The 26,598-nt window shown below is 38.6% G+C and overlaps 1 protein-coding gene across 1 annotated transcript; it reads right to left on the reverse strand.

Annotated features, from left to right (window-relative positions):
- Positions 1–27: 27 nt before the first annotated feature.
- Positions 28–26,598, reverse strand: rab3ab (RAB3A, member RAS oncogene family, b). Its single transcript, XM_067387437.1, has 5 exons — positions 26,529–26,598; positions 9,353–9,580; positions 3,143–3,261; positions 2,919–3,043; positions 28–996 (listed from the first exon to the last, which is right to left on the reverse strand). Exons 2-5 carry the CDS (start codon positions 9,578–9,580, stop codon positions 806–808), a joined length of 663 nt encoding a protein of 220 aa, XP_067243538.1. The 5' UTR covers positions 26,529–26,598; the 3' UTR covers positions 28–805.

Genomic DNA, 26,598 nt, shown 5'->3' on the forward strand with positions numbered 1-26,598 from the left:
GACTAGACCTAACAAAGCATTTAGAAAGGAATCCTACCACTATTTGCCTAAATGGCTTTATTTCCTTCCATGCAAATTTACATTAAGGAATGTTTGTGTATGATATCTGGCTTTCAGTCCCGGGACTGAAATTACATGAGGCAAGGCAGTGAACAAGGTACAATGTCACAGATACAAATAAGCAAGTTTGGTGATGCACACTGCAAAGAATTACCATGAGAACAGCATTAATTGATTCTATAACTTTCTTTATATTTGACTGAATTGGTCATTTTCAAAAAAAAGAAAAATCATTTTAGATATGTATATCTCTTACTGTATCATTTAAATACTGAACTGTATTCATTATGTACACTTTTGGAATAAATATACAGAAATCTCTCCCCATTCCTCTATTTTTATATTTGTTCATAAATAAGAATATGGAAATAAAAATGAAGGCTTTGAAAACTTAAAAGATAACTGATTCTGTGTGCTATGCCAAACTTGGGCCTAATAACACACCCCTAAAATTTAAACTTAGACCTAATCATCAAGTCTTTAAAACATAACAAGGGCTTAATCAAGCCTAATCAAACCCTTAAAGGGTGCTATGGCTTTCCTTTTAAAATTTAATGGATTGCACGTTGAATAAAAGCTCGAGGTGTTAAAATAAGACATCAGAGAGGAGGGGGAGGGGCTAGAGGGTGTGGCCAGAGGAGGCAGTAAGGAGAACTGAAGGTTTTATGTTTCTTGTTCTTTTTAAATACCTAAACTTGTTTTTTGTGTGTTGGTGCAAGGCAGTGCAGAAAGAGCCGTGGGATTTTCAGCAGGCGCAGTCCTGGTGCGGAGCGGCAGGCTGCTCTGTGAGCTGTGGCCCCTGTTTGGCTCCCGTCACTGCAGGATCAGCAGCATCCAGGCTCTCTGACATCTTCTCGCAGATTATGTCTACCAGCCGCTCGAAGGTTTGTTTAACATTAATGTTGTCCTTGGCACTGGCCTCAAAATACTCAAAACCTGAGGATAAAAGAAGAAACTAAGTCAAGACTAAGGCCCTGTTCTAAAACCCAGTGAGCTGTCAGTTGAGAGTTGCTACAGTTGCCTTCGACAACTTTCATAACACAGATGAGGAGTCTCAAAAGGTACAATGGTATCTTTGTAGAGCCCAGTTTTGGAAACAAAAGCCATGTCTACTGTCATTCCTTCTAGTGAAGGAATCTCCAGGATTTCTGGGAGATGTGTCTCGCTTGATGCCAAGCCCCCTCATGGAAGAAGAAAGCCACCATGTTTACAACTGTGACAATGAACGCTTATCACGATCAACTAAATTCTGGATTTTACGCTTGTGCAACCTTCTTGAATTCATCATTTATAAGATGCATGCTGGTCTGTTATCGTAGGCACATCGGCCTTACATTTTCACATCCCTTAACATGATGCTGAACAGACATCTTCTAGGGCGGTTCTTGGCCAATGAAAGCTGCGATGGAGTCCAGGGGCCGTATTCAAAAAACAGCTTAAGGCTACAATTAGCTCCTAACATGCTGATTTAGGAGAAACTCTGAAAAATAATGGGCATGCCTGTCCTAATTTTAGGACTTCTAATTTTTTTGCTTTAAGAATATTTCACAAAGCATTTTAGCACTAAAACGAGCTCCTAAATCTGTGAAATGTTAGTAGGTAAGAGGACTTCTAAATCACTAAGACCAAATCACAAACAATCCCAAAATGGCTGTTGCCGGCAATCCGCTCAACAATCCGACCAAAGATACTGTACTTTGATTTAAAGATTTGAATCTATGATAAGATGGAAAAAATAAATCTTCAATAAATAAATAAATAATGTCTGATTATCTGTGGCAGTTGTTTTCACGAGTTCACACAAATTATTGAATAAGGAAAAAAAAAAAAAAAAAAAAAAAAAAATTGAATGTGCTCCTCCCAAACTTTGTTTATAAAACATAAATTGTCGCTTGAATTCTGCATGCTCTCAAGGCGCAAACATGTAAGAGGCTGACAATTAAATGAACATTTACTAGTTTAGTTAGTGACACTTAGCCTACATTTTAAAACCTTTATTTGAATATGGCAACATGATACCTCATTCTACAATGTTTCTATGATTAAATTGCTGACAGAGACTCCTCCTCCCCCATCAGCCAATCACTGTGGGCATAGTTAGTATGCGTGTTGACATCATCCATAGCAACAAGGTCAACCCTGCCCTTTCTCTTAGCTTAAACTTCTTTCTATTCCCTGGTAAAAGTTTGTCTGAGCAGCTTTGTGAATAGGTTTTAAGAGAAAACTCTTAACTAACACCTTTTACTGGCATTTAGGAGAACTCTTAGTGGTAAGATTAAATGTTTTGTGATTACAGCCAGACCTACTGCCATCAGTCTGAAGGTCTGGCTATGCGATACTAGAAAGTAGCTACCTATGTATGCAGTAAGACAGCAATACAGCTTACTAGGTTCTGAAAATGGATACTTTCCAGAAAACAAATTGCACCTGACTATAATCACATCAGGTCAAAATTGCATTGATGAGACAAAATAAAAAATGCCAAAAATTCCCAATTTTATTGTTACATTAAAAAAATAAAATATCGTAAATAAAATGTTTACAAAATTATAAACACTATCAGCTTGTATTTTAGTTAATCGCACTACACAATAAATCCTTTAAGCAGAAAATAAAGTATAAAATGAACATAAATTATAGTGGCATACATCATAAACAACATTTATCATAGAGGCCAAGTCTAAAGCAATTTAATTAACGCGGAAGAAAAACTACAGGCATGTGGGAAATGTGCTATACAAATAAATTTGATAAAAAAAAAAAACACTTGTGTTCCAAAAAATATGATATATTTTAGCAAACACATTTTTCCCTGAAAGAATATTTGAAATGAGAGCTAAGAGCCAAACATGACTTACCGAGATGCTCGGATAGCTGTCGGCCCCTCTCAGAGGCCACCACCCTCTCATCCTCCATATCACACTTGTTGCCCACTAGAAGCACCTGAGCGTTATCCCATGAGTATGTCTTAATCTGTGTGGACCTGTGGGAGACCAGTTCCACATGATTAATGTTTGCTTGTTAAACACATTTTCACCTGTTATAGTTGAGGCAGAATGTTCCACATGTTTAGTTAACTCACCAGTCTTGCACTGCCGCGAAAGACTCCTCGTTGGTGATGTCGTACATGAGGATGAAGCCCATGGCTCCACGGTAGTAGGCAGTGGTGATGGTTCTGTAGCGTTCTTGTCCTGCTGTGTCCTGTAAAGACATAGCCAGTAATTCACAAGATGAAAAAGAAACAAATACAAAACCTAATTTTTACAATTAAAATATACAGATTGTGTGTTTGTTGGCATCATCTAAGACATTACGGTAAGAACATATATACAGTCATGCGAAAAAGAAAGGACACCCTTTAGAATTTAATGGTTTAACATATTAAAACATAAAAATCATCTGGTCGTGGGCAGGTCTTAAATACAACCTCAGATAAACAACAACAAATGACATATTACAGTGTCATTATTTATTTAACCCACGTGTACCGTTGCGGGTCAATTTGTTCCGTTTTGATTTTTGAGTTGTCGGAAACATCAGTTAACCTACTTTTTTATTTTATTTTTCTTCTTGAAATTGTGACTCTCACTTAGGGTCATGAACATACATGCAAAGTTTCAAAACGCTGATGTGTTTTGACATATACACACTAAATTTTGGTTACTTTGGTGATGTTTGGTGAAGGCAACTGTACAGACCCAAAATAATAACATGTGTTGGTTATATTTTGTTATTTTAGTTTTTTTCTCACTTATTTCAATACCAAAAAAATATTTTATCGGCCACATATGGTAAAAATCGTTTCTTTTTTCAATTTATCTGAATCACTATCTAACCTACATTGTTTTTCTTGAAATTGTGACTTTTTTTTTCATTTAGGGTCATGAACAGTGAACTGGCAACTGAAGTGCCAGTGTCTTACTGAATTTAACAAGATTTATTTTCAATGTTTGTGAAAATATAAAGTTGTTTTACCTGTTAATAGTCTGTCCCACTTTTCAAGCATAGATATGAAAATGACTTTTCTAACTTAAATTGTTAAAAATCTTGAATACTTTAGAGCACAGACTTAAGTTCGGTATCTTTTTAAAGGGAACACTTCACAGATTATCGTAGAAGTAAAAAAAAAAATTGTATTGTATTGTGTCAGATAGATGGCCTCACATTTGACTCTAGAATACTTTGGTATACAGAGGAGTTCATACACTCAATGACCAGGTCCTGTGGCTGCAAAACAATCCTCAAATCATCAACTCTCCACCAGCATAATGGGCAGTTGGTATGAGGTGTGTGCGCTGATATGCTGCATTTAGTTTTCCCTAAGGATGTGCAATATATCGTCAACGATAATATCGATAATAACGAATTTGGCACAAATGATGATGCATGCATTTCATTAGGTAAAATATGCCCATAAAAGGTAAAAATCAATTTAAACTTATTGGAAAAGATAATTTCTGTCACTGCTGCGAACTAACCACTGCACAGAATATGAATAGTATTCAACACTTTAGGAGTCACCTGTCCACGTCAGTCCTAGACCTGTCAAGGTACCAACACAATAAACACACTCGGCAAAATTGTCTAATTATCGTTATCAATAAAATCCCATAAAATATTGAGACATCATTTTTTTGTCAATATTGCACAGCCATAGTTTTTGCCTAACTTGGCGCTGTGCATTATGGCCAAACATCTCCACTTTGGTCTTGTCTATCCAAAGGACATTGTTCCAGAAGTCATGTGGTTTGTTCAGATGCAACTTTGCAAACCTAAGCTGCACTGCCATGTTCTTTTAGGAGAGAAGCTTTCTTCTGGCAACCCTTCCAAACATGCCATACATGTCCCATCTTTTTCTGGTGAATAATCTTCCTCACTGTGGAATAATGGACTTCAAATTGTTTGGAAATGGCCGTGTGTAATCCTTCACGGATTGATGGCAGCAACAATTGCTTCTCGAATATCACTGCTGATGTCTTTCATCTTTGGCATTGTGTTAACACACATCTGAATGCTTCAGACCAGCAAACTGCCAAAACTTATTTTTTTATAGAGGTGATCTCACTTGCTGATGACCAATTAATCGAAGGCATTTGATTATCAGCGCCTAACTGCTACTTGTTCTTTTAATTCCTATGGAACCAGTAAAGGTGTACTTACGTAGTTTGTCACCAATGGCTTTTCCATGTTGGCCTAGTTTATGTTAAATAAATAATGTGTTGATGTGCATGAGGTTGCATATACCCAATTGTAAGACAAGATGATTTTTTTTATTATTATTTTGTCCTGATACATAAAACCATAGAATTCAATAGGGTGTCATTTCTTTTTCACATGACTGTATAATCTCAGCAAAAAATGAACATCTTCTAACTTCCAAATGTTTCTTTTTATTAACATGTGTTAATATGTGTGGGAACATAAAAAGATTTTAACAGCTGAGACAAATTTTACAGACATTTGTCAAACAGAATTGGAATAATGAGTCCCTGAACAGAGTGGGGCTAAATATCAAAAGTAGCAGTCAGTATCTGATGTATCCACCAGATGCTTTAAGTTCTACAGAGCATCTCATCCTCATGAACGGCACCAGATTTGCCCGTTCTTGCTTCAAGATGTTATTCCACTCTTCCAACATGGCACTTGCAAGATCTCAAACACATCTAGGGGGACAAATGGTTACAAATGGATTGGCACTGCAAGGATGATCAGCTGTGCTTCCGTTCTCCTTGTAGCACTGTCTTAGTCATCATATATTATAGATATTGTCGTTTATTGCTCTGGTGACATATTGTGCTGGGTAGATTACTTTTCATTATTAAATGATTATTATTATTATTATGACAAATTGTTTGATGCAGTTTATGTTCAGCACTTCCAGGTTCTACGTCAGAACATGAAAATTCTGTGCTGCTCACATGAACAGCGTAGGCCAATACTGAGCCGGCATTCTGATGTAGAACCTGGAAGCATATATTAATATAATAACATATTAAATATTGATCAAATAAATGCAGCAGTGTTGAGCATGAAAGATTTGTATGGTGTATGGTATAAATCATGCATATCAAGTGATTGTGTCTCTTCAGAAGACTCGGATTAAACCGCTTGATTCATAAAGATTACTTTTACACTTTTACTATGCCAATCTCTATTTTCATGGTGAGAAAAAAAATATGGTAAACTATATCAGGTTTTACAATTTTAATAGTAAAAACTCTATATTTTGAACTTTTTGTAACATCGAAGTTTGTGTTTTAGAAATATCTTCATTTGTGTTTTGAAAATCAACAAAGTCTCGAAGGTTAGCAGTGCTTCCCACAGGTTTGAAATATACTTGCGGTGGTAGCCGGGCGAAAAATCCTCCTATTACCCACGGCACAAAAATGGTCTACTACATGTGACAAACAAATAATGTGTGATTTTTAACAGTATTTTTATTTATTGAAATTAATTTTAATTACATAGCATATTACATTTTAATACATACTAATATTATGCATTATTATGCATTGTAAATTATGCAAAATTACAGCATTTAAATGGTTCACCTTTTCCTATGTTCTTCTTGCTGTCATATAGTGTCTCTCTCAGTGAATGGGACACAGATTTTATTAGTAAATTTATCAAATGAATAATATATGTGTCAAATAATGTTCTTAGTCTTTTTTTTTTCCTGTGGGGGAGACTACAATAATTTACTATGAATTAAATGGAAATCAAATTAAATACAATTTATTTTGTAACCAAAATATCAATAATGCCCAAAAGAAGAAAAATAAACTTAGCGTATGACTTAATTATAAACAAGCCCGAAATGCACAGGTACTCTTATTTTCAAATGTCTGTACTATTGCAGGCTGAAAAAGGCCATAAAGTAGATATTGTAATAATTCATCAACTTGAGTTCATTAGCAATCGCTTGGCATAAATCTGCGCTTTTCACTGACTGAGAATCACTTTGAAGCAGTCTGAAGCGCTGTTGCGCGAGCTTGTAGAACGCGCAACATCGCCGCCTAGTAACTTTGCAAAATGCAGCGCCCGTGGGAATGTCAGCGGGAGTAAACAGTTCTGATGCACACATAATGAGCAGATACGAAACGACTAGTTAATCGATCGCGGATGGTTTCATTATCTATAAAAGTATAAGAGGATAAAAATAATAAAAGCAAAAATGTGTCTCCAAATATAATTGGGCGGCCGTTATTATACGTGGACGACCCGCCCAAGTAAAGTCTATGTGTGGGAAGCCAAAAACCTGGTTCTTTTTATGCTCTTGCAAGATTTCTAAAATACAATTATTGTAAAGGTTATTGAATTTTCTTCCCCCTTTTTTTGGAAAAACTGTAGTAACTGGTCAGTCGCGAGACAAGCTTTTGTTTGGCCTCTTGCATAAGTCACTGAACTGAGTGTGTTTATAATTAACAGGCTCATTTCTCTGGTGCAGTGATCAGCTCTAACACGGTGGATGCTTATTGTTATACTTGCTCTCATATTTCATGATAGGAGGAGCTACATGTAAAAACCAAAACCATGGCTAAATCCTGTTTTCCTGGTTATGTGAAAAGAAAGTGAAGGCATATTCAGGGATTAAGTATCAATCGACAACATGCCGTTGATTACCACAAAAAATAATTTCAGTTTTAAGGATGATAGAAGGACATCAGCCTTGTGTAACAAACCAATAGAATAAATCCTCTGCCAATGTAACCTCTTATTCCTATAGAGACTTCACAAGGTCAAAATGGAGTCTACTGAGCAGCACTGATGGACCTATTAATATACCAAAATATCTGTGAGACCGAAAACCTATTTTTGGCTCTTGACTCTGATACCACAGTAATACAGCAGCATCTTTTCAACAATATGCTGCAATTCAGCAAAGTGTTTCTATTTTCGATTACACTGACCCTGAACCAAGAGTACAGCACAGAGCATCAGGAGGAACAAGCACTGTTATGCGCCAATTAAATTCAACATCCATGCTAAGGAAGTATCAAACAGTATGCAGAATACAAAAGAGCACAAAATACCGAATAAGACTAGACTTTCCATTTCAAGTGTGACTAATTAACTGGAAGCAATATCAAATGCAATACCTAACATGGATGGGACATAACTTGATCAAACATTTTTGACACAAAATTGGATCAAAATGAAAAACAACCTCCTATATTTCCAAAGTCACAACTGCCACCACTCTATGAATCATGCTTGAGGTCATGTGACAACAATGTAGCATAGTACTGTCTGAAATGTTTATTGTTGCATAATACTTTAAAAAAATAAAAACTAAGGAGGTTGATAAGGATTAAGACATGAAAATTTGGCTATATTCATAATGAATATAGCCAAATTTTCATGTCTTTTTAGACCACATACTGTATGCCACAAAACTGTATATTTTATCCATGGTAAAGATGGTGAGAGCTAGCTTTTCTCGAGCGTGTGTGAATCTGGTCAGGTCTGTGCTGCGGTCTGTGGGGTGGGGGAGGGTCGTCTTCACCACAGGGAAATTTGAGGCATTGGGGGAGGGGTCATGATACATCACAAGCGATTCTGATTGGTTACTCATCTAGCACATCAGCAAATCTCCCCAACCATACTAGCTACCGACCATCTCTCTCTCTCTGCTGCTCTGTAGACCATGATATTTCATTAAAGGGATAGTTCACCCATAAATGAAAATTCTACCATAATTTACTCACCCTCAAGTTGTTCCAAACTTGTATACATTTCTTTGTTCTGTTGAGCACAAAGGAAGATATTTTGATGAAAGTTTGTAACCAGGCCACTTTGGGGCACCATTGACTGCCATAGTAGGAAAAAAAAACTACTATGGAAGTCAATGGTGCCCCAAAACCAGTTTAACAACACATTCCTCAAAATATCTTCCTTTGTGCTCAACAGAACAAAGAAATTTATACAGGTTTGGAACAACTTGAGGGTGAGTAAACAATGATAGAATTTTAATTTTTCATCCCTTTAAACCCAAAAACCTAATTGATTAAATTGATTTTAAATATTTATGTTTATGGCATTACTATATCAATTGTATTTATTTATTTATTTTTAATTTGTCATCCTGTTAAATACCTGCTTTTTCTTGTTTTTTCTTTCTTTTTTTTTACACTCATGTCCATGATGGTGAGAAAAAGAAAAAAAAAAGATCTACACCTTTTTCTGCCTCTTTTCTTCCAAAACAAGCCCTTAAAGTGGCACAGATCTGTTCCATTTATCCTTGTCAGGACCCAATTACAGCTCTCAGCTCTGATGAAAAACAATCTCTCACCCAGATCTGCAGCTTTATCCTCTTGTCGTTCCTGTAGATGGTCTTCACCTTGAAGTCGATGCCCACCGTGCTTACAAATGCAGGGGTGAAGGAGTCATCTGCATAACGAAATAGAAAGCTTGTCTTCCCAACGCTGCTGTTCCCGATGATCAGGATTTTGAACATGTAATCAAAGTTCTGGTCGGAAGACTCCTTTTGTCCATAACGGTTATCTGTAGCTGAAGCCATCTAAAGGATGTAGAAAAAAAGAGGCTATGCATCAACTTATAACCATTCTCGCCTGGCCGATTAAGTTTCCAAATCTACTATAAACACTGTCAGAACATACAAACATTATGTTTTTAAATATTGAATACTGAGAGAAAAATGCATATGCCACCTTCTGAATTCTATTTAATTATAAAGCAGCATCGCTTGTATCCAGGGGCCAATTTTTATTTATTTATTTATTTATTTTTTGACACACCTGCCAAAGTCTATTTGCTTTATTTCGTTAAAAAAAAAAACAAAAAAAAAAAAAACAAGCAGTTACAACTACTAATGTCTGAACAATTTGGGGAAACAAATCTAAATGTGATTTTTCTAGATAAAATTGTCATTGCAAATTAAGCATTTTTTTTAAAGGTGCCATCAAATGTTTTTTTACAAGATGTAATTTAAGTCTAAGGTGTCCCCTGAATGTGTCTGTGAAGTTTCAGCTCAAAATACCCCATAGATTTTTTTTTAAATTAATTTTTTTAACTGCCTATTTTGGGGAATAATTAGAAATGCACCGATTCAGGTTACGGTCCCTTTAAATTGCGAGCTCTCCGCCCCCGGAGCTCGCGCTTGCCTTAAACAGTGTATAAACAAAGTTTACACAGCTAATATAACCCTCAAATGGATCTTTACAAGATGTTTGTCATGCATGCTGCATGCATGCTTCGAATTATGTGAGTAAAGTATTTATTTAGATGGTTACGTTTGATTCTGTGTTAGTTTGAGGCTATGCTCTGTGGCTAATGGGCTAAAGCTAACATTACACACTGTTGGAGAGATTTATAAAGAATGAAGTTGTGCTTATGAATTATACAGACTGCAAGTGTTTAAATGTGAAAAAAGCAACGACTCTCGTCTCCGTGAATACAGTAAGAAACGATGGTAACTTTAACCACATTTAACAGTACATTAGCAACATGCTAACGAAACATTTAGAAAGACAATTTACAAATATCACTAAAAATATCATGATATCATGAATCATGTCAGTTATTATTGCTCCATCTGCCATTTTTCGCTGTTTTCCTTGCTTGCTTACCTAGTCTGTTGATTCAGCTGTGCACAGATCCAGACGTTAATACTGGCTGCCCTTGTGTAATGCCTCGATCATGGGCTGGCATATGCAAATATTGGGGCGTACACCCCGACTGTTACGTAACAGTCTGTGTTATGTTGAGATTCGCCTGTTCTTCGGAGGTCTTTTAAACAAATGAGATTTATATAAGAAGGAGGAAACAATGGAGTTTGAGACTCACTGTATGTCATTTCCATGTACTGAACTCTTGTTATTTAACTATGCCAAGATAAATTCAATTTTTAATTTTAGGGCACCTTTAAAAGCACTCCAGGATTGCTCTGCTTGTGAGCAGGGTGGCACAATTTAACAAAAAAAAAAACCCAAAAAACAAACCTATTGTTTTTTGTCATATGAAGTTGAAGTCTTTTTTTAAATAGTGTTTAAGGGAAACAAATCTCCCCACTATCATAATTTAATCATTCTGCATTATTATTATTATTATTATTTTATTAAATTATAAAAAGTCAATGAAGAAATATTTTACCATAGTCACAATACTACTGTACTGTACAAAGTTTTAAAAACCTAGTGTTTATTTCATTTTCAAATGCACAGTAAAAGCGACCCAATCTCTCAGCACTTCTGTGGAGCAGAACTGAGATCATGAGTTGCTCAATTGTAAAAGAACAAACTTTCACCTTGAAACACCCAGCACATAAGACTATATATAATCATATAACTGAATCACTACCTTTGCGATTTGATAATTCAATTAAATTAGAATTCATAAAAGTTACCAATAAACTGATTGACAATTTCATATACTCACCAGCAGCAATTTTTACTAGCATTTGGTGATTGGCAAGTTTAATTTTAGGCCCTGCTTGTATGCTTTGCAGAGGTGAATTCTAGAATGCAATGCAATGAGATCAGAGTAATAAAAACATTGATGAACCAATAGAAATGTTGATCATACTTAAATCATTCAATACTGAACTTTTTACTAAAAAAAATTTTTCCGTCATTTATGAGACAACGTTTCTCCGTCATTGATGGAATTTTCAAACTTTCCGTGTTTTTATTGTTACACGGTAGGGGGCACTATTTCGCAACATCTGAAAGAGTATAGAATCTAGAATCAGGCAAAAAAAAAAAGAGCAGAAACAGCATTATGCACGTTGTAATCTTTGATAGAAAAAAAAGCATGATTTTCTCAGCTTTTTGTTCAAAATGTTGCTTTTTTTAATAAAACTTAACCACATTCAAGTGCTGATTAAAAACAATGAAAAAAGAATGCATTAAGCCTCGTGCACACTAGGACGATTATCACACGCACTTATTGCCAGTGTTTTGAGACGCAGCTTTGTGTTCATACCCAAGACATTTTCACTGCCGTTGCGCCTCATTGCGCCTGCTGCACCCATGATTGGCCATGATGATTATTACACCGGAATGAGAGTATAGTTCCTAGCCATATCGGCCTAGAAAATCCCAACTTTTCATTTTCCGTCTTAGTACACAATGTATGTAAAAGAGTCAAGTTTTAAATAGGAAAAATATCGAAACTCTTTGGTAATTTTTTGAGCGAGATGCTAACGGTCTAAACAGATTCAATGATCTACGCTAAGCTATGCTAAAAGTGCTACCGCCAGACCCGGAGATCGGCTGAATGGATTCGAAAACAGTAAAACTCAACTGTTTAACTCTAGGGGAGTTGGAAAATGAGCCTATTTTCAAAAACATTGGTGTGTTCCTTTAAAAATTATGCTTTAATGCCTGCCGTTTTGTGCATCAGTGTGCACACTCACATTGTTTAGTCACAAGGTGTTAAACGTCAGCGATAAGGGCGCGGTAATCATCCCGGTGTGCACTGGCCTTAAGGCTAGAATTTTTTTTGGCTCAGTTCTTTCTTTTGATATATTGCATGTTCAGATATTCATAAAACAAAATAACCTATTCTCTGGGCCATTAATGTTTTGTGAAAATAATGAAAAACGCTGGTGGTGGCTGGCAACAAACAAACAAATATATGTGTGTGTGTGTGTGTGTGTTGGTGGGGAAAGAGTTAAGTTTATTTGAGCATAACTAAATGACTAGGAAGGAAGACATATTGGCAAGGAATCGAAGGAAGATATTTTGGGCAAGAAAAAGCAACTCGTATCTGCTTGAATGGTTAAATACCAAAAACGGTTTGCCAAACTCTCATTTCAATAACATATTCCAAATCAGCAATAAAGTCTCATTAACAGTTTCTAACACTCAGATAAGTGCGGGTTTCAGAACAATAACTGTTTCTATTGGAGCTTCTAGCAGCAGCTGCAGTGATGCAACTGATGACTGGCTTGTTTATTTACAAGGCGGGATTTCATTGCACAAGAACAGCCATACCTTGACTACTCCCATTCACTCTAATAGTGAACCATATTGGTATTGGTACATACATACATACATACATACATACTATAGGGATGGGGATATAACTAAAATTTTATATTACAATGCAAGTCATTTTATTTCACAATGATGGTATATCTCACAATATAGTTTTCACGTTTTTATGATATCTAATTTTTTGATACCACTGAAATGCATTCAACGGATATGCTTTGGAGCAAGGTCTTGCCAAATTTTCTAGTTTATCATGTCTAACAGTATATATATCATCCTCCACTAATATGGTTTCTGGCATTATGTTGTTTGCTTAGCAACATGCAAACTATCTCTAATGTTATCAATTGTGAGTTGAGTCTACATCGGGAGTGTTTCGCATAAGGAGCCCTATTTGTATGAACCATGATGTTGCCACATTTCCTATATGCTACCTAAGTAGTGAGCAGACAGAAAGGCAGCTGACAGTTTTGGAACAAAGCCATTGTGATTTAGTACATTTAGGAGCTTGCTGAAGATGGCAGAACAAGCAAAAGCTCAATTTTTAAAATGTCTGTTTATTCGTATTCACTACAGCTGAGTGAATCTTTGTCCTATCCAGGTAGAGGTAGAGTCACTGGCTACTGAAAATCAGTCAGGCAAGAATCCTAGGACAGAAAGAAATGTCTGAGCAGCTACCTGGCCTTGGCATTAATCTGACATTTTCTTTTGGTGTCAGATCAATTTTTGGCACAGGACCTTCTGAATATAAAACAGTCTTTTTAACACTTCTATCAGAATGTGACAAAAGCGACTCATTCTACCGTCCATCTGAAGTTAACATGAGCTGCTGTAATGATGACGAACATTATAATCGGTGATTGTATAACCTTACGGCTGTAATGGCTTAAAATATATTAAATCACTATTCATTTCTTAATGAGAAAACTATAAAAACAGAATAAGAAATAAATATCAAGTTGAATAAAAAAGGTAAAACACTACAATTGAAGGTGACATTAAATCCACTTACTATATTAATAACAGTAAATTATGCATAATTACAAGTAACCCTAAACCAAACCATAACTTCAACTCTACAGTAAGTACATACTCTGTAGTTGATTAATTTTACTAATTACTTTTTTTGTGTGTAATTGCACTGTAACAGTGACCTTAAAATAAACTGTATTGGCCTTAAACATTATTTTTATCATGTTAGCCTGTTAACTTTGAAATATCACTAATTACTCTTTTCTGTAAAACAAGTACCAGGCCGGATATTGAAGGTGAGCAGAGAAGAAAGTTAAAGAGGGCAAATGTAACATGAGCTTACACACTGTACGTATCGCAATGACTCAACAAAGCTTGGAAGATCGGATTGGGATCAAGTGAAAAGCAATAATCAGATCTTAAGGTTGTCTGACAGACACATTTAGGTATAAAACAAAAAAAATGCTGAAGAGCTGAAATGCTATGCAAGCATTTTTACATTGACAAGGACAGATGTTTGATTCTTATCTTGCTGTCTCGGGAAGGGTTTACTTTAAATAAGGACTAATCAGCCATTCCACCCTAACAATGTATTATATCATTAAAGGGTTTGTTCAACCAAAAATGAAAATTCTATCATTAATCAATCACCCTCATGTCGTTCCACACCCGTAAAACCTTCGTTCATTTTTGAAACACAAATTTAGATCAGTTTTGATGAAATCTGAGACATTTTCCTCCACAGACAGCAATTTAACATACTTTCAAGGTCCAGAAAGGTAACAGACGACATGACTGCAGTGCTTCAACCTTAATGTTATGAAGAGACGAGAATACTTCTTGTGTGCAAAAACAACACAAAAATAATGACCTTATCAACAATATCTTCTCTTCTGTGTCGTTCTCATACGTTGATTACGTCCAGCACTTTCAGGTTCATCTTCAGAATGTCGACTCATTATTGATCAGCTTTTGCGTCAGCATCACACGCATGCGTCGTGCTGCTCATGTGATCAGCTTTGGCCAATACTTTTGGACGTAAAAGTATTGGCATTTGAACACAAACACAGAAGCCTTCACTGTGCTTACTGTGCCAACAACATAAGGATAATTACAGGGGAGAGAAGAGTTTTTTGAATATAGTCATTATTTATTTGTTTATTTTTTTGACAATATTTTAACAATGTCTTTAACAATGTGTTTAGTACCTTTCTGTACCTTGAAAGTGTCAATAAATTGCTGTCTATGGGCGAGTCATCATTTTTGGGAGAACTAACCCTATAAATTAAGCAAATTTTGACAGGGGAAGAAAATGTCAAATTAAACCGATGTTCGTCTCAAGTCAGTCATGTCATACACACATACAGATGCTGGAATATATTCCAAATGGCATATTGCCATTACTATTCCTGCAGAATGTATAATGTGCAGCTAAGTATGCATATTTTCCAAATGCATTAAATATGACCTCTATTTACCAACATGTGCAGTACAGAATGATACTGTATCAAATAAATCTAATGCAATGACTTGCCTTTCCATTTTCCAATTTGTGATTAACCATATATAATTGTTAGGCCATGTCCACACTAATACGTTTTCGTTTGAAAACGTAATTTTTTCTCTCCGTTTGGGCCTTCCGTCCACACTGAGACGGCATTTTAAGTCAACAAAAAACATAGCTTTTGAAAAACGCTCTCCAAAGCGGATAAATTTGAAAACGCCGTCTTCGCGTCGTAATGTGGACTGTGAAAACGGAGGGTTTTAAATACGATGACGCATTTTTAGTCATGTGATGCAGTCATATGACCAATTCAGCCAAGACACGTCTCCCAGTCTACATTCTCGCTTGCTTTGGCCACTTTATACTCCTGTGTTACTCGCAGCAACAACTCCACCTCACTGACTGAAAAACGCAGTGCCTTTCCTCGACATTTCTCGACATTGCCTCAAAAGTTTCAAAGAGCCGGAAAGTAAATAAACGCCTAGCGGGAATGACGCAGGTCGAAGCTTTACTCATGCGCAGTAGCGGGATGTAAGCGTTTTCATGCGTTTCAGTGTGGATGAGCAACTTTTGGAAAACGTTTGAAAATGATAGTGTGGACACGGAGCGTTTTTAGACGAAAACTCTGTTTTCAAATATATCCGTTATGTTCAGACGTAGCCAGACACGTTTTTTTGTCCTCAACCTTGATTCATTATTTTATCATTACAAGAGAATTGCTAAAAAGGATTGCATGCCCAAATCGCAGATGTGCTGTTTTAACAAAAACACTGGATTTTATGCAAGCAACAGCTGTATACATGATTCCCATTACTTTACATTATGTCCTGTATTCAACACACCTGTCTCTAACCATTCAGGTGTACAGATGGTGTTTAATATTATTCGGAACGTGTTGACAGAAGTGTTTGTGTGTACAGTATTAGCAATGCTGCAGTCTTGGCTTTGGATGCGCAGCTGAATCCTGCGCTGAGTCCTTATTAGAAGAACTATATCTTGGAAGTCACAATGGTGTCACTTCATTGTCATGATTTTTGTTGTTGTTTTTTAAGTGTACTTTATAAGTGTAGTTTTTTTTTAGTGTTAATCAATGCAAGTGTAAAATTTCACATATTAAGTAGTTCGCCCAAAAATGTCATTTACTCACCCACAAGTTGTTCTAAACTAGTATGAGTGTCTTTCTTCTGTTGAACACAAAAGATGATATTTTAAAGAATGTTGGTAATCAAACAGTTGACGGTAGCCATTGACTTCCTATAATATTGAAACTTTTCTATTTGAATATATTGTAAAATGTAATTTATTCCTGTGATATCAAAGCTGAATTTTCAACATCATTACTCCAGTCTTCTGATCTGCCGGCGATTTGATTTCGCCCGGCAACTCCGTCTGGAAACCTGTACATTCATTTCTGCTGCATCTGTTACACTTTTGCGGGAACCAATCACAGACTGGCTTATCCACCTTGCTCACTATTGGCAGGTACAGAGCTCTTTCTATGGCTCTGGGCAGGTATAACTCGATGACATCTCTCGCACGACCGTCATTCCAATTCTTTTTAACCTCTCAATGATGCTAAATGACTTTAGTTTAGCAAACAAATCGTTTGAGCGGGTGTAAATACCACTCACTTTCATGTTTTTTTGCACAACCTGCAAAAATCGCTCGATGCCATTGCTGCTTCTGCAAACCGCTGATCAATGCTACAAACCAATACTGTCAGGTTTGGTGGGTGGTGGAAGGAGCGAGGACTCAATTGCAGGAAAGGAAGGGCTTTATTGATAATAAAAATAAAAACAAAAACACAACAAAAACAACCCCGAGGGGGAAAACAGACTATAACTAAAACTTGACTTGACTTGACTTGACAGGGACTAGACTTGACTAGGCTTGATGACACACAAGGAGAAATACGACAACGAACCAGCACAGGACTGCAAACACAAGGAGAATAAATAGGAGAGCAAACAAGGCAGGTAACGAGGGAGGACAGGTGGGGCAAATCAACCAATAATGAGGTAACAAGGTGGGCGGGGTCAAGACAATAGACATGAGAGCACATGGCACAAAGACACACATGACAAGCCATGTGCTCACACCAAACAAAACAAAGACACAAGCACATGGCCAATGAAGACAAATCACAAGCCATGTGCTTACACAAGACGAGACATGAACACGTGACTATGAAAACTCATAAGCCACGTGTTCACACAAAACAAGACAACATGAGAGCACGCAGCCCGTGAAACACAGACTGTGTGCTGCACAAGACAACACCACAACATGAAAGCACGCGGCAGGTGGAAATCACCGCGTGCTACACAAAACATGAGACAAGAGCGCACGGCAAGTGAACATACACACAAACCGTGCGCTCACAATAAAGACAGGACTGGGAGCGCGAGTGTCCGAATCCCGACACGAAACCGAAACCAAACTAGACACGAGTGCCGGGATCCGAACGCCACGCTCCCAACATGAAACAAGGCACGCAGACAAGAGAGCGCACAGCCCCGAGAACCCTCGAGACCGTACGCTCACACAAAAACCCGACAAGAACGGGAGTGTCAGAGCTCTGTCACAAAACCAAGAAATAAACAAGACTGAAGTGACAGAACCCTGACACTACCCCCCCTCTAAAGGGACGCCACCTGGTGTCCCTACGAGGGACACAAGACAAACATGACAACATACACGACACAAGACAAAAAACACCAACAAGACAACATGACAGAACATCAGAATACAAAGACAAAGAGGGGAGGGAGGGAGGGGAGCCAAGTCAGCCAGCAAAACAAAAACAGAATGTCTTAAGGAAACCAGGGAGGGACGGGAGGGTTGAGCCAGGGAGGCTCAGGCAGGTCTGGGGTCCCAGCTGAGGGCCAGGGAGGAGCTGGAGGGACAGACCAGGGCGGGACCGGCGGGACAGACCAGGGCGGGACCGGCGGGACAGACCAGGGCGGGACCGGCGGGACAGACCAGGGCGGGACCGGCGGGACAGACCAGGGCGGGACCGGCGGGACAGACCAGGGGGGCTTCAGCTGGTCCGGGGTCCTGGCTAAGGACCATGGTGGTCCTGGAGGGACCATCCAGGCAGGCTCCGGCAGGGCAAGGCGCTCGGGTGGCGCCGGCAGGGCAAGGCGCTCGGGTGGCGCCGGCAGGGCAAGGCGCTCGGGTGGCGCCGGCAGGGCAAGGCGCTCGGGACGCGCCGGCAGGGCAAGGCGCTCGGGACGCGCCGGCAGGGCAAGGCGCTCGGGACGCGCCGGCAGGGCAAGGCGCTCGGGTGGCGCCGGCAGGGCAAGGCGCTGGGGAGGCGCCGGCAGGGCAAGGCGCTTGAGTGGCACAAGAATGGCCTCTGGGGTTGGAGCAGGCTCACGGGTTGGACCGGGCTCTGGAGCGGACTCACGGGCTGGAGCGGGCTCTGGAAAGGCCTCCGGGCCTACAGCGGGCTCTGGAAAGGCCTCCGGGCCTACAGCGGGCTCTGGAAAGGCCTCCGGGCCTACAGCGGGCTCTGGAAAGGCCTCCGGGCCTACAGCGGGCTCTGGAAAGGCCTCCGGGCCTACAGCGGGCTCTGGAAAGGCCTCCGGGCCTACAGCGGGCTCTGGAAAGGCCTCCGGGCCTACAGCGGGCTCTGGAAAGGCCTCCGGGCCTACAGCGGGCTCTGGAAAGGCCTCCGGGCCTTGAGGGTTGGAGGAAGGCTTCTTCCTCTTCCTCCGTTTACGTGGGCGAGGAGGTGGCAGTGCCTACCTCCTCTGTGGGCACTGCAGCTTCCTTGGTCAGCTCTGGGGGTGCTGCAGCGGTCACAGCAACCACTGGAGTGGCTGCAGTGGGTTCAGCCACCTCTGGGCAGGTGGCAGATGAGGCTGACCTGTTCTTCCTCCTCCTCCCTCTCCCCGAAGAGGTCATTGGAGGACTGGGGACCTGGCAGCTTGTGAGGGGAATGGGAGGTGGACCAAGAGGGGGAAGGCCACCTTCTTCTCCGCGATTGTATACATACCCCACAAACTGCCAGAAAGACAAAATCCCCAGCATTCCCATCTCCCAGGCGCTGACGGGCTCATTAAGGCTGCTGTTGAAAATGTCCTTGAGCGCTGCATCGTTGATGTTGAGCCCCTCCGCTGTGAACACGAACAGGTGAGCAAACTCCTTCACGCTGGCTCCCCCTTGCTGAAGAGAAAGGAGCTTGCTGTGCTGATCCACCATCAGCTGAGCGGAGGGGCTGGGAGATGGGAAAAGGAAGATGCCCATCCTTCTGCTGAGTCCTCTAATGGCTGGTTCGTTCTGTCAGGTTTGGTGGGTGGTGGAAGGAGCGAGGACTCAATTGTAGGAAAGGAAGGGCTTTATTGATAATAAAAATAAAAACAAAAACACAACAAAAACAACCCCGAGGGGGAAAACAGACTATAACTAAAACTTGACTTGACTTGACAGGGACTAGACTTGACTAGGCTTGATGACACACAAGGAGAAATACGACAACGAACCAGCACAGGACTGCAAACACAAGGAGAATAAATAGGAGAGCAAACAAGGCAGGTAACGAGGGAGGACAGGTGGGGCAAATCAACCAATAATGAGGTAACAAGGTGGGCGGGGTCAAGACAATAGACATGAGAGCACATGGCACAAAGACACACATGACAAGCCATGTGCTCACACCAAACAAAACAAAGACACAAGCACATGGCCAATGAAGACAAATCACAAGCCATGTGCTTACACAAAACGAGACATGAACACGTGACTATGAAAACTCATAAGCCACGTGTTCACACAAAACAAGACAACATGAGAGCACGCAGCCCGTGAAACACAGACTGCGTGCTGCACAAGACAACACCACAACATGAGAGCACGCGGCAGGTGGAAATCACCGCGTGCTACACAAAACATGAGACAAGAGCGCACGGCAAGTGAACATACACACAAACCGTGCGCTCACAATAAAGACAGGACTGGGAGCGCGAGTGTCCGAATCCCGACACGAAACCGAAACCAAACTAGACACGAGTGCCGGGATCCGAACGCCACGCTCCCAACATGAAACAAGGCACGCAGACAAGAGAGCGCACAGCCCCGAGAACCCTCGAGACCGTACGCTCACACAAAAACCCGACAAGAACGGGAGTGTCAGAGCTCTGTCACAAAACCAAGAAATAAACAAGACTGAAGTGACAGAACCCTGACAAATACAAACTAAACCTGTCTGGAGTTTTCGCATCTCTCTGCAAAAGTACGTCACCCCGATCGTTGATCTGATTGGTTGAAGGACTATCCAATTGCATGAATAATGCTCGTTGATCACGCCTCTTGTGCAGTAGAAAATACAGGTGTTGGTCATATAATTAGAATTTCGTGAAAAAGTTAATTTTTTTATAAATTATGAATGAAATTTTATAATTAATGAAACTTTCATATATTCTAGATTCCCGTATGTAAAGTAAAACATTTCAAAAGTTTTTTTTAATTTTTTTTTTAAATTTTGATGATTAGAGCGTACAGCTCATGAAAGTCCAAAATCCAGTATCTCAAAATATTAGAATATTTCCTAAGATCAATAAAAAAATGGATTTTCAAAACAGAAAAGTTCAAGTTCTTTAAAGTACGTTCATTTGTACACTCAATACTTGGTCGGCAGCACATATTACAGCAAATGACAGTTTGCTCCTAGCACAAATTACAGCATCAGTGAAGTGTGGCATGGAAGTGATCAGCCTGAGGCACTGCTGAGGCACTATTGAGCCTTCAGATCATCTGTATATTGTTGGATCGACTGTTTCTCATCTTTCTTTGAAAATATCCCATAAATTTAGGGGTCAGGCATGTTGGCTGGCCAATAAAACACAGTAATATCATAGTCAGCAAACCACTTGGAAGTGGTTTTTGCACTGTGGGCAGGTGCTAAAGTCCTGCTGGAAAAGGAAATCAGCATCTCCATAAAGCTTGTCAGCAGATGGAAGCATAAAGTGCTCCAAAATCTCCTGGAAGATGGCTGCATTGACTTTGCACTTGATAAAACACAATGGACCAACACCAGCTGATGTCACGGCCCCTCAAATCATTACTAACTTCAGAAACTTCCCACTAGACTTCAAGCAGCTTGGATTCTGTGCCTCTCCAGTCTTCCTTCAGACTCTGGAACCATGATTTCAACATGAAATGCAAAATTTACTTTTATCTGAAAAGAGGACTTTCAACCACTGTTCACTGTCCAGTTCTTTTTCTCCTTAGCCCAGGTAAGATGCTTCTGACGTTGTTTCTGTTTCAGAAGTGGCGTGTTACTTTTTCTGAAGATGTCTGAGTGTGGTGACTCTTGATGTGCTGACTCCGGCTTCATTTGACTCATTGTGAAACTCTCCCAAGTGTTTGAATCGGCTTTACTTGACAGTATTCTCAAGCTTGTGGTCATCCCTGTTGCTTGTGTACCTTTGCCTACCCAATTTCTTCCTTCTAGTCAACTTTGCATTTAATATGCTTTGATTCATCAATCTGTAAACAGCCACCACATTCAGTGATGACCATCTGTGACTTACTCTCTTTGTGGAGGGTGTCAATGTGGTTTCAAAGAACAAGAGATACCCGGAATTTATACTGTAGGGATGGTCATTTAATGAAACTCAAATGTAAATATTCTAATATTTTGAGATACTGGATTTTGGACTTTCATTAGCTGTACACTCTAATCAACTTTTGAAATGTTTTACTTTACATGTAGGGAATCTAGTAAAAATTTAAGTTTAATTTTTAAAAATAATTTTTCACAATAGTCTAATTATATGACCAGCACCTGTACATAGCAAACTCCCCAGACCAATGTTCAATTTTAAATTGAGCTTGGTCTGGTGATAACCAGACAACCAGTCTTTAGTGTCACATGATCCTTCAGAAATCATTTTAATATATAAATGATGTATATGATATATATATTTCCTGTTCAAGTAACATTTCACATCATTATCAATGTTGAAAACAGTTGGGCTGCTATATATTTTTGTGGTGATTTTTTTCAGGATTCTATTACAAATACAAAGATCAGAATTAACAATTAGAAATAATATTTTGTAACATTATATGTCGTTACTATCACAATTGAATGTGATCTTGCTGAATTTGATGTTTGATTCCAAGACAACACCTGGATGCCACTCATATGCAGTGTAATGAGGTCACCTGATAAAAAAGCATACATTTGTCTGTAACGTTTACCATTGGATAATGTGTTCTGTTTTTGGGGAAAAAACGAAAAGTAGAACAGATATAAACAGATAAAAGTATACATACTGTTTAATAAAAAGCTAGTATTCCATTAACAATATAGCCTCTCTTAATACAAACACACTGAAAAAGAATTGGAGATTCAGGCTGACATTTCACCTGAAAACATTCCATTAAATTGTGTTCATCACATTGAAGGCTTCCATCACAGACAGAGGCTATGTTCATACTACTATATGATTACTATTTCTACAGTATACAACAAAACAGACTATGTCTGCAATCACCCCCTATACCCTTAAATCTATTTGAGGGGACAGCCATTTGTAGTGGTGTTCGAAACCATAGTGGACATTTTCGAGTGCCCTCATTCAATCCCATAATGCATTGCAATAACGAGGGTACAACCGATGTATGCTCAACAGCTAAAGAAATTACCCATATTGCACTGTGAGCATCTTGCCAGAACTTTGTGCTTGCAGCTGAGTCATCCATCCATCCATTTTTCAAACCGCTGGTCCAATGTGGGTACAGCACAACATTATTGTTTAATGAAGGTTTATACATAATTTCCATGACTACTGTAAGATACTTACTAAGTGTCAAATGATTATTAAACAGCAAGCACAAATGACACAAAACGGCAGCTCTTCCAGCAGACTCGGTGTCTAAATTCACTCCTTCTCATTCACTCCTTCAAGTGAACATGAATGAGGGTATGGGGGTGATTTCGAACACAGCCTATGTTTATTACTGTATCCCACAATGCAAAGCACTTGAATTGACTAGACATGTTCTGATATTCGGTAATACGATATATCACCATAATGAATATGCACAATATTGTTATCGCGGGCACTTCAAAATACCATAAATAATTATTTATTACTAATTATTCAAATTTTTACAATGCATTTTAAGAATACTTTCCCCATCAACCATATAAAATGCACAACACCGCTGTATGCAGCGTCAAAGGGACACTCACACTCAGATTTAAACAAGTCACACTCAGATTTAAACAAGGAATGAGCGAAGGAGACGTGCTGAATGAAAGTGCACGTTCACTCTCTGACAGCAGAGGGTGCTGATGGAACAGCAGAAATGCAGCGGTTACCCTGGAAACTCCGTAAACAAAGCAACTGCGCTACTACAGTATTTAAAATGCTTCTAACGGCCATTCAATTTTTTGTATTCGCACCAAATAAAAGATAATTTAATAGGCCATTTATTTTCAAACTTAAACATTTTTATATTTTAATCTGGACTACAACATACCCTAATGACTGAAAATGTTCTCATTATTTGTTATTGTTCAGTAACACTTAACAAGGTAACACTTAGACATAAGGCTTCATTAGTTAACATGTTAATTCATTATTACCAAACTGAGAATGAAAAAATAGGCTACTTATAAAGCATTTATTAATCTTAGTTAATTTTAATTTCTTAGTTAATGTTTAGCATTACTAAAATCAAAAGAACTTATTCAATGGACCTGAGATAAAACTAACAATGATCAGTTGTGTTTCTTAACATTAACAAAAAATAATACCTTATGTAACAAATGTAGCTATTGCTCAATTTTAGTTAATATACATTAACTAACGTTAAATAATGAGACCTTATTGTAAAGTGTTACCCATTGTTCGTTATAATTCTTTTGCACTTTAATCTGTTTGAAAAATACTACTCTGTATTTTTTTTTGTGTATTGAATTATTTTATTTAAACATTCAGAGTTCTTTGTGTTATAAGAAAAAGAGTTCTTAAACTTATTTCAATATTGTAATAATACCGTATACAGTGATAAAAGCTTCAGAAATTATTGCAACATGAAAATTTGATACCGTCACATGCCTAGACTTGACCTTATATTTTCAGAGTGAAACTGAATTCAACATGTCATCAGTCATTATTTCAAGAGGCCACTTAATATTAAAGTTTACCACAAAATCAATTTCTTATCTCATTTACTCACCTTCATGTTTGTGGAACACAAAAAGAAAAAGTTCTACAGACTGAAAAGTGCTCATTTTCATGCAATTACAATGAAACGGGAGTGTTCCATGGAAGAAAGTTTGGAAAAAAACATGGGGATGAGTAAATTTTAATTTTCTTTTACACAATAAAATAAGCCTTTTTTGTATATTTATTTACAAAATGAAAACTGGATTCTATTACATTACTGGATGCTACTGAATGCCACATATTAGTAACACATAAAACAGTAATTGACTCTGAACAGAGACATTTGGAATACTGTGGCAAAAAGCTCACTGGGATTGGAGATTGGCATCGTATTCCACTTCAGGGCAACATGATCTTTAGATAGAGAACACAAGGATGGCTAAAAAGAAAAAAATCCAATTCTAATCTGTCAAAAACACCACAAAAACCTATAATACAACCTTTGATTCACTTCATCTATAGCTTTAACCTGGTTCTAAGTATGTTCATCACAATCAAAATAATTTCCACCAGACACAGCACAAACTCAACAAAAAGTCTTCTCCTCAGTAGACCCTGGAAGCTGATCTGCGATTCAGCACACCACGTCTGGTGTGTCGGAAAGATTCACAGAACACCAAAGCATCCTAAAGTCAGCATCTCTCCTGATAACAGAGGGCTCGAGCAGACTAAAAATAGAGGCTAATTTTTAGATCAGATGCTCTTTCAGCCCAACCAAAGCAGACTGCCGGACTGCCTTGGGGAGGGGGACTGAGCACGTCTTTATGTCTATATAATGCTGAAAAAATAAAAAATAAAATGTTTTTCAGCAGCAGTTACACTACAGGAAATGTCCAGGCTCTGTTCTGGACTAGAGACCGCTTTTCTCTTCCTTTAGACTCAAATCCTCAATAATGCAAAAGAAATTGAGACTGACAGCACTAGTGGACACCGCGGTTAGAGCTGCTCTATCCAAGAACCATCAAACTGATTTGTTTCAAAATCATAAATTTAAAATACTAGTCAGATAACACTGCTGGGAAAGAAAAAAAAAAACAAAAAAACATTTTAAACCAGCCTAAAATGATTTGCTGGTTTAAGCAGGTCTAGCAGGAAAGTGCACAAAACCCCTCTGAACCCAGCCAAAAGACCAGATAAGGAGACCATCAGCCAGTTTAGGCTGGTTTAAAACGTTTTTAGCAAAGTATAAACGAAGCAACCTAATATATACAGTGCCAAACGTGAGACATTTGACTAAAACAAGGACAAAACCACTAATAACTGCAGTTTTGCTGAATTATGGAGGTAAATATTCTAGACTAGAGCCACAAAACGCGTGCAATTTCGTGAATGGTTCCATTAGACATGCTGGAATTCATTCAGTAGCCTAATGTTATACTAGTGTATTATATAATACAGTATATTATTACCTATATTATAAAAGGAAAATTATAACCAACAAAAAAAATCAGTGCATCCTTACATAATAGGAAAGAGCACATGTACATGCAACACTGCTGCTGCTGCGGAGGATATTTTCACCTGATTCACCATCTTCTGGGATGATGTTAGAGAACAACGCTCATCAATTCATTATTCTCGTTTAGATATAAAAACGAAAAGGCTAACAATCACTCGAATCCGTGCAATGTAATGGCAACGCTTCAAAGGCTATGTGGCAGATCTGTCTTTGATGTTGAGTATAAATAGAAGCATAGGATGCGCGATGTCCATGTCAAATGAAGGTTATACTTCATGAAAACAGCTCATTTTTCGCACTTTACCAGTGACAAACACACATACATAAACTAAGATTGCGGTTTATTTAGCGTAAAATGTTTAAAATACATATTACTGCCGTTCTCTTACCGTTAAAGCCGTTTTAAGCGTCACTTACGCCAATACTGCGCCTTTTCCAACACCTGCAGACAATTTGACG

This window comes from Chanodichthys erythropterus, chromosome 6, assembly GCF_024489055.1.
Source record: "Chanodichthys erythropterus isolate Z2021 chromosome 6, ASM2448905v1, whole genome shotgun sequence".
NCBI lineage: Eukaryota > Metazoa > Chordata > Actinopteri > Cypriniformes > Xenocyprididae > Chanodichthys > Chanodichthys erythropterus.

Coding starts and splice junctions, on each gene's coding strand:
- rab3ab (XM_067387437.1), bottom strand. CDS start 9,580: ATGGCTTCAGCTACAGATAACCGTTATGGACAAAAGGAGTCTTCCGAC. Junction 3,262..9,352: donor GGATAAAGCTGCAGATCTGG/GTGAGAGATTGT, acceptor ATGTCTTTACAG/GACACAGCAGGACAAGAACG. Junction 3,044..3,142: donor TTCGCGGCAGTGCAAGACTG/GTGAGTTAACTA, acceptor GGTCTCCCACAG/GTCCACACAGATTAAGACAT.